Here is a 14,289-nt window from a genome sequence, read left to right on the forward strand (position 1 = left end):
TATGCACGCACAACACCAACAGACTGGCTTCTGAAACGAAAAAGCCGCGTCGTCTGCTCCTGTGGTACCCTCCCGACAAGCAGCGCCCTCTGCCGCTATGAAATGGCTTTCATTGCAAATGGTGCCACCCTCGCCCATAAGGAAGCGCTGCCGGACGGCACACTAGCCAGTATATTCTAGGCACTATAGTTTAGACGTGAGGGATGGCGGCGGTTCATAACGGCGGCATATCTTTGTGAACGCGGTACGCGGCTCGTATTTTGCGGTTTTAACACGATTTAAGCATCGTCATTAGTATGAATGATTTGAGGGCATTACTTCCGAAGCGTCTACGGAAATTTGAACGGACCTGGCGGTCTGACAACTTCTGGCAAGGCTCAAAAATGTGACGAGATTTCTACAAGTCCTAGGACCGGTGATTGTTGGGTAAGTAAAAAGAAAAATTAAAAAAAAATGTTTTTCGCTCCTTTTGTGCTCATCCAGTTGTGAAAGGTGCGGTAAGGTTGGGCTGAAATCCAGCAGCACAGACAAAGACGAACCGTTACGCAAGCGGGCACAACGGCTGCCAGTGCAAATCGGCAGTGATGACCGCCGCTGATCAAAAAAACTTTTGTTGTCCCGAAGTTTGAAATGGGCCTTATTATTCTTAGGTATATTTGGCTTTATATGCTGCCCGTAAAGCTTATCTCCGTTGCCTGATTGTTGCTGCCTCGGATTTTTCACCGCATGCCGGTGATCAGAGAGACGGGATTTGGCGACAGAGGTGCGTTTTCAGCATTGCTTTGTTTTCAGATCTGCATTGCAAGCAGTGACTTTCTCCTGTTCCTTTCGAAAATTAGAAATAGCTAGTCATACTAGCCTTTTTTTTTTTTTTCGTGTACTTTACCAAGCTTTTACTGAATTGTCTCGATGCGCTCATATATGTACGGATCAGACGAAGTGAGCGTCTGCAGGTTCTTCACTCAAACCCGCCTTGCTCAAACCAAACTAGGAAAAACGTCTCTCGCGAAAAAAAAAAAAAAAAAAAAACAATGGAATTTGCGTACCCCAAAGCCTTCTGCGATTGGCTGCCTCGGGAGCTGCTTCCGGGCGACATGCAAAATTTTCTACAAACCCAGAACCTGAGCGACTGCGACGAGCGGCAATGCTTTGGCAGCCCTCAGCCCACCGCCCTATGCGGTTAGTGCTTATAGCAAATGTCGCACATCATGCACACACACTGATTACTTCTATATTTATCTTGACCTAGTTAGTCATTTGAAAGAAATTTATGCATATTAATAAGAGATCTCTTTTGAACTGTTTTCTGCAATTTCACCTTGTGAATGGTGTAAAGGTGAAAGGTATGCAGGCAGCTAAAATACTGCAGAACAAGAAGCCCACACTTGTGAAGGTCACTGCACGGGCCATATGGGGGGATGAAATCCTTGCCACAAGGAGCGTTTGTGATGTGCTAGCCCCAAAACACAAAAGCTCTAGTGAGCCACCCGTACATTCAATTTGGATTAGATTCTAAGTATTAGATATTCCACAGTGCTAGAGCTATGTCCGTCACTGTTTCATGGGCCTTTTTTCAGTGGTGCACATTTGTTATTCTGCCTGTACGGCTTACATCATTGAAATGTTGATTTTTTTTTTTTTTTTTTGTAATGGAGTTGAAGCTACAAAGTCTGAATGTGCTATCTCTTCCTTTCCTGCATAATATAGTACATAGCCACTTTCAGCATATTTTGCACAAAAAAAAAAAAAGTATTTCCAGATACAGCACATTCCTAGAACAACATTTTTCAGTGCTAGAGTCACAAAGAAGGCATTTTCATTACTTATATTATTGCTATAGTATGATCTTTCAAGGAACTTCCATTCATGCCAATAGCTACACGGTGGACAAAGTCAAGCAATCACCTAATGAGCAATGTGACAGGTGGCCTGGCACACACCCTTGCAATCATTCCATTTTGCAGGGTGGCACATCAAGGGATGTTATGCACTGCTATCCTTGACCAAATTTTTCTGCCAAGACTGTATTAAGGCGCCTTACTAAGTAAGTCTTGAACTGCAGTTGCCTCAGTTTTAACCTAAGTATATAAGAGGCTTAATTATGGTTTCGTTTTGGGGTTTAACATCTCAAAGCGACTCAGGCTATGAGTGACACCGAGTGGGGGGCTCCAAATGGGCGCCTAGCTTTTCGGCGCCATCGAACACTTTCGACGCCGTGACGTCAAAGCTACCGCCGAGAATCGGAGAAGAAAAAGGAGATGACAGTCGGCGGGACCCTACAGCTTTCACCCGACAGGTTTGAGAGAGGGTGATATGGTGTAATGCTATATTTGCTGACCGCTCGCTCTCGCCAGTGGTAACCATGAACACTGCACGAAGCCACCTGACCAGAGTACCGGCATCAGATGAGCTCATAGCCGTGTTTACACGAAGGCGACAGGAGCGCATCGCATCTCGAATGCAGAGAGCGATACGAATGCGATACGAGAGCTTTTACATGCTGAAAGCAAAGGTGGCGTTTTTCTCAAAACAGGTCTTTTTTTCCTCGCGCTTTGTGGTTGGCCGTCGTCTCCCTCGCTATGCCTACAAACTGGATTGGGTCACCATCGGACGTTTCAAACACATCGCGATTTCGTCTTTCCAGGTGTGTCTAATGCATTTTGATTAGGCAAAGTTACCTTTGAACCTGTGTCTATTAGCAATTCCATGCTGCGACTATGGACCATGCAGCGCACAAAATGACAAACCTCGCCGGCCACATAAACCACCGTCTCCTCATCATTCAGAACTCCCTCCGAACACCCGTCAGGTGGGCGAGGACATAGTTTTTACGTTTTCTTTTTCGAACGACACATGCAATTTGTGAAGCCTCGCCGTACGCTTAATTGTTTTCGGTGCGTCTCACCTGAATCCATTTCCCCACAGCACATGTTTGGGTAAAAAATGTGGCGATGTGTACATTGCCTTGGCATGCTGGGCGTACAATCTCTCCCGCATTTCTTATGCCGCACCTCTGTCACACGAGCAAATTTAATGTCATTCGATTAGCATCTAATGTCATTATTCCCCTGCTCATCGAGAAAATTTAATACCATTAGATTCGAATGACATTCTTCATCGAATCAGTTTAGGGAACTCATTCGCATTCGATTGCGAACCGAATGTGTACTCTTGACACCAGATACGCAGCAGAAACAAGTAACGCAACAACATATTCTGCGCACAGTGAAATTAAAACGCTTGGCCAGCGTCACGACGCTTTAACCCGTCGTTTGCCGGCTCCCTAATAAAGTTATACATACATATATTTCTAGAGGTTTGTTTTAATACCTGTTGATTTAGGAGTAAAATTATTCGCACTGCAGGCTCTCGCGGAACGGCATTACAATCGGTCACAGCAGTGGTCGTCATGGCAGCGACTCACGCACGCTTCACTCTAAAGGCCGCTGTACGGTCACTATTTGGGCGCTGCGCCCGTCCGCTCGAGAACGCATCCGCCAGGTCCTAACCAAGACCGACTGAAATACAGACCTGCACAGATAGCAGTGCTCCAGCGCGCACCTTCTAGTTCATAGCCTTCGCCGCTAGGGAACGAACTCTACGGTTAACCTGGCGCTACTGTAAACCTGTTAATAAGAAGGGTCTATTAGGTCTGTTATTTTTCTTCGTCGTTATAGTTTATTTATCTGTCCACGCTGTAATGCACAAGCACCTGTTCTGCGCATGTGCAGCGAGTAACTGCAGTGCCGTTGCACAAAGTGGAATCGCGGTATGTCTTCTAGCGAGAGAAAAACATAAAAATAAACACTGTCCGCTTAAATACAAAAAGGCAAAATTTTAGAAGTATAACTTGGGCAAAGATCTTTTTTTTTTTAATTTGGGTACAATTAATTTGTGATTTGATGATGATGAAAATGACAGACGAACAGGTCAACCGAGCGCCCTCAACGACGAGAAAGGTAACGAAAGTTGGCGCACGAGGTCCCATAGGACCCTGTTTTTTGTGCAGGTCTGTATTTCAGTCGGTCTTGGTCCTAACAATGGGGCGGACGGAGGCATGCGTCCTCCGCCCGGCTGCCGCACAGAGTTCGCGAACTTCAACTTTTGTCGCATGCGTTCTGGAGGCGCATCGCAAGCTCCTCCTACTTTTTCAAAGATGGCCGCCGACCGAGCGTAGGCGAAAGAAGGCCTAGGCGGACGGTGCCTGTCGATGAAAGAGACTTCATGTCGCTATTGCTCGTTTATTACGATTATTCAAAGCAACTTGGAAGTTTGGATTGCCATGTGCACAAGCATCGAGTGACAGTTCCCCCAGCTGAGTTGGCCTGCACCGAGTTGACGAGTGGCCGACAAACCTACGGAAGATGTACTACTACTGCTACACAGTTGCGGTGCCTCGACGTGTTTATTGCTGCAGGATTTTCACGGACATCATCAGGAAGCAGCTCCCCGCAGTGAATTAATTCCCTGTGCGCGTAGACAGTTTCATAGCAGCCACAATTAGTAGGAGTGTAGCGAAAGTGATACGTTCGGAACGTCTGCGGTTTTGCCAAGTTGGAAATCGCCTGCAAGTATATCTGTTACGAGTGAAAAGCTCACTGCGCACGCTTTGTTTTCCGAATGTTGATATGAATTTTGAGCTGTGCTAGTCGCATTCATTCGTCTGCTTGTAGCGATCGCGAGCATACGATGTTGTTCGTGTTACGTGCCGATCACTGATATCAATCGTGTTTCGTGTATGTGCTGTGCTTCAGAACTGCCGTGGGTGTGAAGTGCCCTTTCTGAAAACTGTGTTTTACGTGCGCGAAACAATTTTGTCTGCACGGAGAAGCGTCGAGAAGCCGGCACCAATCTGCTGCTTGATGCTTCGTGAAGTATGTTTGTGATGGTTGCTTGTTATCGTTGCTTCGTGTGATGTCTCGACAGATGTGTTTATTGGGATTAATCGTTGTACTCCGAATGCTCTCATTACAACCGTGCGCGGACGGCATTGTTGTTAGTGTTCTTGGCCTCTTTATATATAGGTATGAGTTGTGGGCACACAACCACGGCGGGCTTATAACCAAGTTTTAGTGCCGAGAAAAAAAAACAAAAAAACAACGCATTCTTGTTCTGTGAATGGAACGATTACTGTAGAAATGGCTGAGAAAGCTAAGAAGGTGTGCAAGATTTTTTAGGACAAGTGTAATAGATTAATCTGAAATGAAATGCAATCTTATGTGTTATTCAGTTTCCCCATTGGAGCAGTATAAGGTTAGAAGGATGGAAGTTTTCTGCACATTGTGCAGGACAGTCCTCATGATATTCTCATTTAAAAAAAAAAAAAAACTCGCACTGTAAGCCATAATAATAAAGAGTAAGAGTACCTGCAAGCAAGATCTCAGTAGAAAACCACCTGCACGAAAGTGTGTAAGGCTCTATGGATTCAGCTTTATCATGCGGCTCACAGAGCATAGTGTGAACATTGGGGTGCAAATACATGGCACAAGGCATTTGTTTACATCTGGCATGCCTTAAGCTGCATGCAGTAACACTTCATGAGAGTGATGAATGCTGGTACTCTCAAGTATGACTCAAGGAGCAAAGATTTTAGGCATATTTATAGCAGAAATTAATGAGTAGAAGGTATGTAACACGGTCACACAAACACTTTCGATCCTCATTGAACTCGATCTGCATTCAACTCGTGCAATCGTGCCCGAGCCTGCTTGGATCGAAGCTGTTTCTGAGCGCTCTTGAGTTTTGAAGCACATCCGAGAGCGGGCGTCGCCACCCTCGATGTCACCTAACGCACACGAAGGAAGCTTCTCAGTGGTCATTCAAAACGGCCGTGCAGCACTGGATGCTTCAATGCTTCCTGAAAACCTCAATGAGGATCACAAGTGTTCGCGTCGCAGAGGTATAAGAAGGAGCAGGTAATTTCAGACTGAGTTTGCTAAGAAATGGGCTGCTACCACAGTCCTTTGAAGTGCATTACAATGAAAAACCAAAGGTATATGCAGAAAATAACATCTCATAAGCTTTTGTACTCTCAAGACAGGCAGTTTGCACATGTAAGCACTTCAGACGTCACGTGAAATCCTGTGAACAGCTGGCCAGCGGCATTTTTCTGCAATATACATTTCCCTCATTGTCTTATGAACAGCCAAAAAAAAAAAAATGCTTTTCGTAATGGCAATAACATGCACCTATTTACTGCAGATTTCCTGCTCTCATTGATTCATTTCTTTTCTTTTTAATTTTTACTTCTTAATTATTTCGTGGTTGAAATTGCCTACAAGGATTTGATTCGTTTGAAAAGCTCACTACACATATCTTGCATTCTGAATGCTGAAATAAAGTTCGATCTGTGCAGGTAATCGCGTTTGTTCCTCTCCCTGTAGTGACCATGCATGCACGCCCTTGTCCCTGCAACGTGTCCATCATAAATATTGATTGTGGCTCGTGTGTACTGTGCCTGAAAACGGGCTTGGGTGCGACGTGACCTTTCTGGAAACTATTTTGCATTAATGAAATGATATCCACTGTCTGCTTGCTGATGTGACTACAGAAGCATCGGCACCACTCAGTGGCTTGATTCTTCATGAAGTATAATTCTTGCAATTATAGCTAGATTATAGCAAGCCTGTCTTGTCTGTGCCACGTCTTGTTCTGATTAATCGTTATATTGTGGGTGCTGGGCATCATGATGGTGAGCCGACAAAACTGTTAATTTTTTTGTCTCTCTTAAAAGGGTACATATCTATGATGGGTACCGAGGGTTTGGTGCTGAGCCAAAAACAAGAGGCGAGATTCGTGTCCCAATAGAGCACATGCCGTGTAATCAACTTGTGTCGTTCTATCCTTGGCCCAACGAGCAAGATGCCACCAAATTAATGGCTAAGAAAGATGGTAAGGCCCATTATAAGACTGAAATGAATTGGGCAATATTATGGTGCAGAATGAAAAAAAAAATGTACAATCTGAAAAGAATTTTCAACCTGGCTAAACATTCTTCCAGTTGCAATGACACAACTATATACAGGTGCTTGCACACTTTTATCAGGGCAGGGCCCTTGATCACACTGAGGGAAGATGAAGTCAAATAATGAGTTGCAACTGAGCAAGATGAATTTTCAAACAAGTTTCCTTGAGACTAAACCGTGAAGGTTCGATAGTGTCAACCCTCTACAGCATGATAATTCGGGTAAAATTCCGTCGCACAACCACATTACCTTGCATTGCCTTGAGCTGCATAAACATGCTTCTTGAGAATGTTAAATGCTGCTGCTTAGTGTAGCAAAAAAAATGGAAATTACTTGGCAAGAACCAAATATTGAGGAGAACTAAAATGGGGAGGATAAACATTTATTTTCTGGCTTCAAAGACCACTATACTGGTAACAGATGTGAGATGCTACAACTGGGGATATGCATATAACAGCTTAAGCTTGCTGCTACAGACATGCAACACTCATTTTATGTTCATGGTATAGCGTGCAGAAATCTGGATAAAATATCCTTTGCTTTGTTGAATTTCCTGGCTTCAACCAGAGCAGTGCAGCATTACTATCAGGCAGCACAAACAGCCTGAAATCTCAAAAAAGCCATGTTACACACACCTAAAATCACTGGAGTGCTTCTAAGTACTCCACAGATATGATTGTCAAGTGAAAATTCATGCAGCTGCGTCAGCATGTACCTAATTAGCAATCTCGGACTGACCGAAAGCTTAGTGCGCTTCACGACTCTGGAACACAGCACCTTACAGCATGTTATGTGTCCTCTCAGAGCAATGTACTTCTCTTTCCCTGTTGAGCTCGCTGGCTATTTTTATAATGTTCCCCTAAATGAAGCTGTCACTGTATATACCCATTGCAAGGACCCCTTTGTATGGAAAATTCCACAGAGCCTGTCTCCACATGCAACACTGCACAAGTGTGAAGAAGTGAGACTACAGTACAAGGCTGCATGCACGAAGAAAACACAACTGCAATGAATGAGCAAGAGTAGTGCTTTGCCAACTTATCTATTTATTCAATTTGTGATAGAAAAGAACCCAGTAATATGGTCATCCACACTGCTCAAAGGCGAAACAGCATTGTCTGCTAGTTTACAAGGTGCGATCATCACTATTATATGTTGTGCATATCACTGTGTATCACTGCTGCATTACAACAGTACCCCCCCCCCCCCCCCCTTCTCGTCTACTTGGGGACTTCGCATTAAAGCAAGCAGGTTCTCCCAAGTGTGAAACTGCATGGACTAGTTTCTATCCAGCTTTAAGGGGAACAAAGTGGGAACGAAAAGCACAAAAACAAGGCGCACAAGAAGCAGTAGTGCTGGCCAATGTTATTCGACGCAGCCCAAAGGCCTGGAGAGTGAATGAAGGGAAATGACTATGGCAGAGAAGGAAATGAACACACTACAGCGCAGGTAGGAACGCATCCACAAAGCTTCACAGGAATGTGTGCATGATCCTGGAAACGTCTAAAAAGTAACATTGAAACACAGGCAAAAAAAGAAAAAATAATAGAATCAGGAGTGCATATAGAAACCTACACACATCTAACATGGGACAGGATGACGTATCATGCAGCATGAGCTCTTCAGGCGAGCAGAATCTGGTGGGGCGAGCTAAACCCAGGGCTATTGAACGAGGCAGAGACTAGAACCTTCCAGTGGCAGTGAAGCGAGGGCGCTGTTACGCATTCAAGAAATAGTAACCCAGCATAACATGATCAATAAAACGGCACAAGAACACGATCATAGGAAAAGAAGAGGGATTGAAAGGTGCTCTTTCTTTCCATCTTCTTTTCCTGTGATCATGTCCTTGCGCCGCTCAAATGGTCAGTGTGAACCAACTAGCATTACAGCAAGTATTACAAGCATAAAATGGTCAGCACGTGTAGCATCCTAGTGGCATGTTTCCATTGCAAGGCAGATGCTATTTGAGTTACTAAATGGCACATATGGATGAGTTGCGAATGACTATTACATATGCATGCATCCTCTGGCAGTTATGTAAAGCCTCACTGGTCCATACATTTACATTCAATGCTTTTGTGGAGACAGACTCCCTGACGAAGGATCTTGCAGCGGTTGGCCATAGCATGAAATGTGTTCTTTACGGTACACCTGCAGCTTGGTGATATTGTAAAATGACCCAGAAGCCTCCATATCTGCCCGTAAATACATAAAATTCAGTGAGATGAGCAATCCAAAACACAAAGCTACATTAGATGGGTTTTTAAGCATAGGTAACATTGAGGAAAAAAAGCACTGCCAGTTTCAGTTGATTAAGGGAATAAGTGTAAGTACAAAACGAAACCATAATTTCAAACGGTTCGATGGTGGGCATCGCCAGCATTTTTTTAATCAGTCTCAAACAGGCCAGGTGACTAAACAGTCAATAAAAGCATTTTTCTTGGATTGACAAGATTATCCAGCAGCTTTCTCACTATATGCAATTTTAATATTGACCTAGTAAACATCTTGCAGTTCAGTGCTGCATTCCTTGCCTCTCTGTCTTAGCATTCGTTACTTGTTACACGAGCTACAGAGTATAAAACATCTGGGTTTGCAAGGCATTTAGCCTCCCGTGGAAAGGACTCCTAACATCCACACACTCGCTTTCTTCCATTTTTCTTTTATTTGACAGTTCAGAGTTCCAAGCACAGTTTTCTTTCTCAGAAGAGTATTGAATTCTCAGAGGAGATATTTTATTTGATATCACAAGGTGCAGTTTTGCCGTGACTCTTTCGGAGAACTGCACTGTGTTTACATGCCACTACAATTGGTTTCTGTTCTTTTAATTGCATTGAGGATCTGTGTATTCACTCCACGATGAACTTGATCTATGGGCTTGCAGTATAGTTATCTAAACAAAGCAAAGGACTCGGGTAGGTAAGTACACTAGTCATAGAAGTATAGTATTTCATGTTCACAGACAAGTCAAAATTCCATCAAGTCTGCATGCTGTCCTGGCAACTAAGTGACATGCCACTACACTTGGTCACTGTTTTACAATTAGCCCCTAGACAGTTTTTCTCTACAAGTGGGGATGCTTAGCTGATGCAAAGGCAGTGGGCGCTTAGTATTTCTTGATCCCAACTGACCGCTCTGGCCATGCACTATTACTCTGTCGTGCAGTGACGCGACTTTTCAGTGCTTACTCTTAGCTGTATTGTTTTTAAGTATGAGAAACACTGAAATAAAACTACAATAGAAGAATAAAACACTCATTCCACACAAAACATCCAATATATACATATTTGTACTTAGAATAGTCATTTTATATCATGCAATGTTTCGAAAACTTTATAGACTCTTCCTCAGCAACAGCACAATTGTGCCAGAATTCTTGTTTATTTGTGCTCAACACTAACTGTACAAATATTTCACTTGAAATTTGGCTGGTAGAGGCTGTCTCAATTGGTAACAATTCTTTTCAGTACATGCCGCAGCTGAGTAGCTTGAGCTGTGTTGCATGTTAACACTCAATCGCCAGATTTCATCTGCTACTTTCAGTGTCTGAAATGACAAAAGCTGTGGACACATATGAAACCTAGGAAGACCAAATGGCATAGGTCAAGAAAAGGAAGTGTATGCTGCAATTTACATGAAGGCACTCATTAATATAGGCAGCACTGAGATGGAGAAACTGGTATTACGTGCTGAGGGGCATGCGAATTGTAGTTTTGCCAACCAAACTGATTATGAATAGCATAGTCTTGCTGCTGAATCAAATATGAATAGTGCTGAAAACCAAACTGAATACAAATAAACTAGTTGACCAGCTATTTTAAATGTCTTTGAAGAAGTAATCGCATTGAATTTTAGAGATAATTTGAACATGCACTGTTTGAATCATCTGCTATGGCATGGATACCATAGCAAATGATTCCAAGCACTTTTAAAGATTTGTTACTGTCATGAACCTCGACACATTTTCTGCGTGCAAATGCATCTCATACGCAACACCACAGCTGTACGTTGCAGCCAGAAATGAGGATTACGTGGCGAAATGTACACCACTAAGAGATTGCTACCACCGGGAAGAACCGCACGCAAAATAGCGCTTCTGTACATGTTACAAATGATGTGCATGCTTGTTTATGCTTTGCAGTCTATTTTCTCAGTAAAACAGGCTTGTTGTAAAATGCGTTCAGGCTGTAATTTCGGATGAAAACATTAAATGACCAGCTCCTGCATCTTTGCCGCGAGTGTTATAGCGAAGTGAACGCGTGAACACAGGCAGGGGAGATATGAATATATACACTTTACTTTTAAATGTATACGTCCGGGAGTACTTAAAAAATTCGTATCATCTTCTCCTCATACTAACATAAACACACCAAGTCGACGGCGAAAGCAGGCGCCGCTGGGGCATGCGTGCGTCTACGCTGTTGCTAGACTATTGCATCGCCGGCGACTTAATCGCTCTACTAATGGTCAGTTCATACTGTTTGTGCTGTATATGCGGGGGCTCAAGAACTCTACAGTTAGGGTGAAAATTAATTTGATAGCCGACGATCGAGAGCCACCGTGAAGAGGAAAAGTTTCCCCAAACCAGCGCCGCAGCCGTCATATGCAGCGTTTCGACGTTCGAAGCAGCGCGCGCCGGGCGCGCCAATCAGAGCGCTGGAGAAATCCGCCACCCAAAAGATGCCCAAAAGTGACCGTATAGCACCCTATGCGCCTCCCGTGCCGAACGCGTCCGGCAGCGGGCGGAAGGCGGACGAGCGCAGCGCCTCTAAAAACGACCGTACGGGAGCCTTAAGTCTGATGAAGCGCTTATTCTATGTCTAACATAATGAAATCTGGCATGCAACTTCTGCATTCCCTTATTGACACATTCACTGCAATGAACTGCATTATTAGGCATCGGTTTAAAAAGAGGCATACAAAAATAAGAGCTACTCATTCGTCCCACTGTAAAATATTGTGACATCCATTTTTACTTGCTGTTTAACTTGACAGGGTGGGTCCAAATGTTACTGGCGCCAAATTCAAAGGCGGATGTTGGCCCTTCGTGCAAAGATGTAACGAAATTCGGGTCGTGTCCACTTGTGTGGATGTAGCGCCTGAAGGGGATATGAAAGCTGTGCCTGCTGTTGGTCTAGGACATAACCAGCTGACAAGGTTTTGTAGCATTCCCTGACCTACTCGAGCTTTGAGACAATGCTGGAAGAGCTAGGAGTCTCTTTTGAAGCAACTTGTCCGACTGAGCCTTCAGAGCAACAGGAAAAGGTTAAAGAATGCTTGTCCAGCTCACTGGTGAAGCTAATATTGATTCCAACGGCAGATTGGAAGTGAGAGTTGTCTGTTCCAGTGATAAATTGGGATCAGGTGTTGATACCAGATTGCTCAGTGGAGTAGCAATATTTGCTCCACCGAAATCTGAGTAAAGTTGTGACTGAGCTCCTCACAGTTTGGACGTCAATTACATGCTCTACGTATCTCCGTGCGCCTCCGCACTGTATATCCGCACTTCGCTGTATTCAGCCATATTGTTTGTTTACATTTATCGAATTTGTGGGCGGGCTTGGATTTCTACGGCTGGGCGGGCTTGGATTTCTACGGCTCAAGTGCTACAGCACAGCCAAAAGTAATGTTTTTCGCTTGAATTATCGTACAGAAATGTTTTGATCAGCCTTAAAATGTTACACAGTGATTTCAAACGCCTTTTATGCGCACTGATGTTCCTTAAGTGCAGTATTTTTTATAGCTGATCGTAATTGCCACCATTTGCGAATGACATTATATTTTGCCGTGTAGCACTAAAAGAAACCGAATGGCATTCGATGCATCGAATGGCATTCGATTCGAATGACATTAAATCTGCTCGTGTGACAGCGGTATTATACCTCTGTCACCATCCCCGACTTCCTGCAGAAAAGCGCCGACAAGTCTGCGCTGCGGCCTGCTGCGTTAGGAGCAGTTCTAGGTGCAGTAACCTTTCTGTCAATGGATATTATGCAGCATGTGGAGCCCACTCCACTGCGCTGACGGCGGGCGTTTCCGCCATGGATTCCGGAAACTGCAGCATATGGTAGAACGAGATCAGCTAGTTTCGTATAAGGTGCCCAAATATTTCTCCGTACACAAAACGTAGCCAAGGATAACAAAGGAAACAAGGTGAAAGTGCACTTTATTTCTCCACGATGCGACGCTGGTGGGAAGCAGCTTGCGAGTGTCGAATGCTTTTCAGATCGCAGAAGAAGACCAGCTCACTCTTGGGCCTTCTGAGTATTTTTGAGTATTTTCGCGACGAGGAAATAGACGAGCCCTGAGGGCGAGAAATTTCCTTGTTGAAATGACTGTTGTCATTGGTGAGCGGTTGTCACGGCAATGATTATAAATTGCGCATAAAGTTCTCATATCATATGAATTGAGCGTTGGTTACGTAGAAGCTTTTCAGAAGAGGTACGAAACTGCGCGCGGGGCTTACAACTCAGAGATAATGCGAAAAGAGGAAAAATAAGGACTGCATAGAAATTCGACAAGCAAGGAGATCACAAAAATTAAAGCACGTACATTCAAAATAATTGAGCTTGCGGCGTAGAAAACGCATGCTGCTAGCTGCGGCAGCTGACAGTAAAAAAAAAAAAAAATTAAGATATCGCAGTTGATAAGCTCTTAAAAAGCTCAGAAGAGGATCTATATCGGCGTCTACAAGGCCAATAGTGCCTCTTGATGGGATAGTTGGTGTGACGTCGTGTTTACATGTTTTTGCAAGTTGTACATTTTATTGAAATAATTGATTGATTGATTGATTGATTGATTGATTGATTGATTGATTGATTGATAAAAAACAGCGCTAAATTTTACACAAACCACACAGAAAGATCATCAGGACAGGGCCCGTCCTGTTTGTCGTTCGGTGTGGTTTGTGTAAAATTTAGCGCTGTTTTTAATTTTGTTAACAAAGCGTCTACAAGGCCTTTTTTTGAAGAAGAAGAAGAAGAACGCAAACAGAACTGCGTTCAGTTTGCGTTCAGTTCGGAACGCTCTGTGATTGGTTGGAAGCACTTTCGCTCAAAGCGACAGAACTGAAAGCTTTTACGTCACGGCACCCCCTCTTCCTTTCGGCAAAACTACACACCGGAAGTGCGTATCAGGTGACGTAAAAGCGTTCAGTTTGCATTCACTTTCTGTAATACCGGCCCTGGCACGTCAAGCGCCTGCCTGGGCTGAGGTATGATGTCGAATGGGTCCTTGACTGCATTTTTGTGAGGCGGGCAAGCACAAAAGCGTACAAGCTTCTGAATGAGCTCAAGATATGCTACCAACCAAGCATATGAGCTCC

The 14,289-nt window shown here is 43.9% G+C and overlaps 1 protein-coding gene across 1 annotated transcript in view; it reads left to right on the plus strand.

Annotated features, from left to right (window-relative positions):
- The first annotated feature begins 726 nt into the window (after window positions 1-726).
- The window catches only part of LOC146183126 (uncharacterized), a 25,389-nt gene continuing 11,826 nt past the window's right edge, over window positions 727-14,289 (plus strand). The window contains exon 1 of the mRNA XM_084608334.1: window positions 727-763. Within this exon, the coding sequence (XP_084464460.1) occupies window positions 727-763 (37 nt within the window). The remainder of the gene's footprint in view (window positions 764-14,289) is intronic.

This window comes from Amblyomma maculatum, chromosome 7 (assembly GCF_055883805.1).
Source record: "Amblyomma maculatum isolate TAMU_Amacu chromosome 7, ASM5588380v1, whole genome shotgun sequence".
NCBI lineage: Eukaryota > Metazoa > Arthropoda > Arachnida > Ixodida > Ixodidae > Amblyomma > Amblyomma maculatum.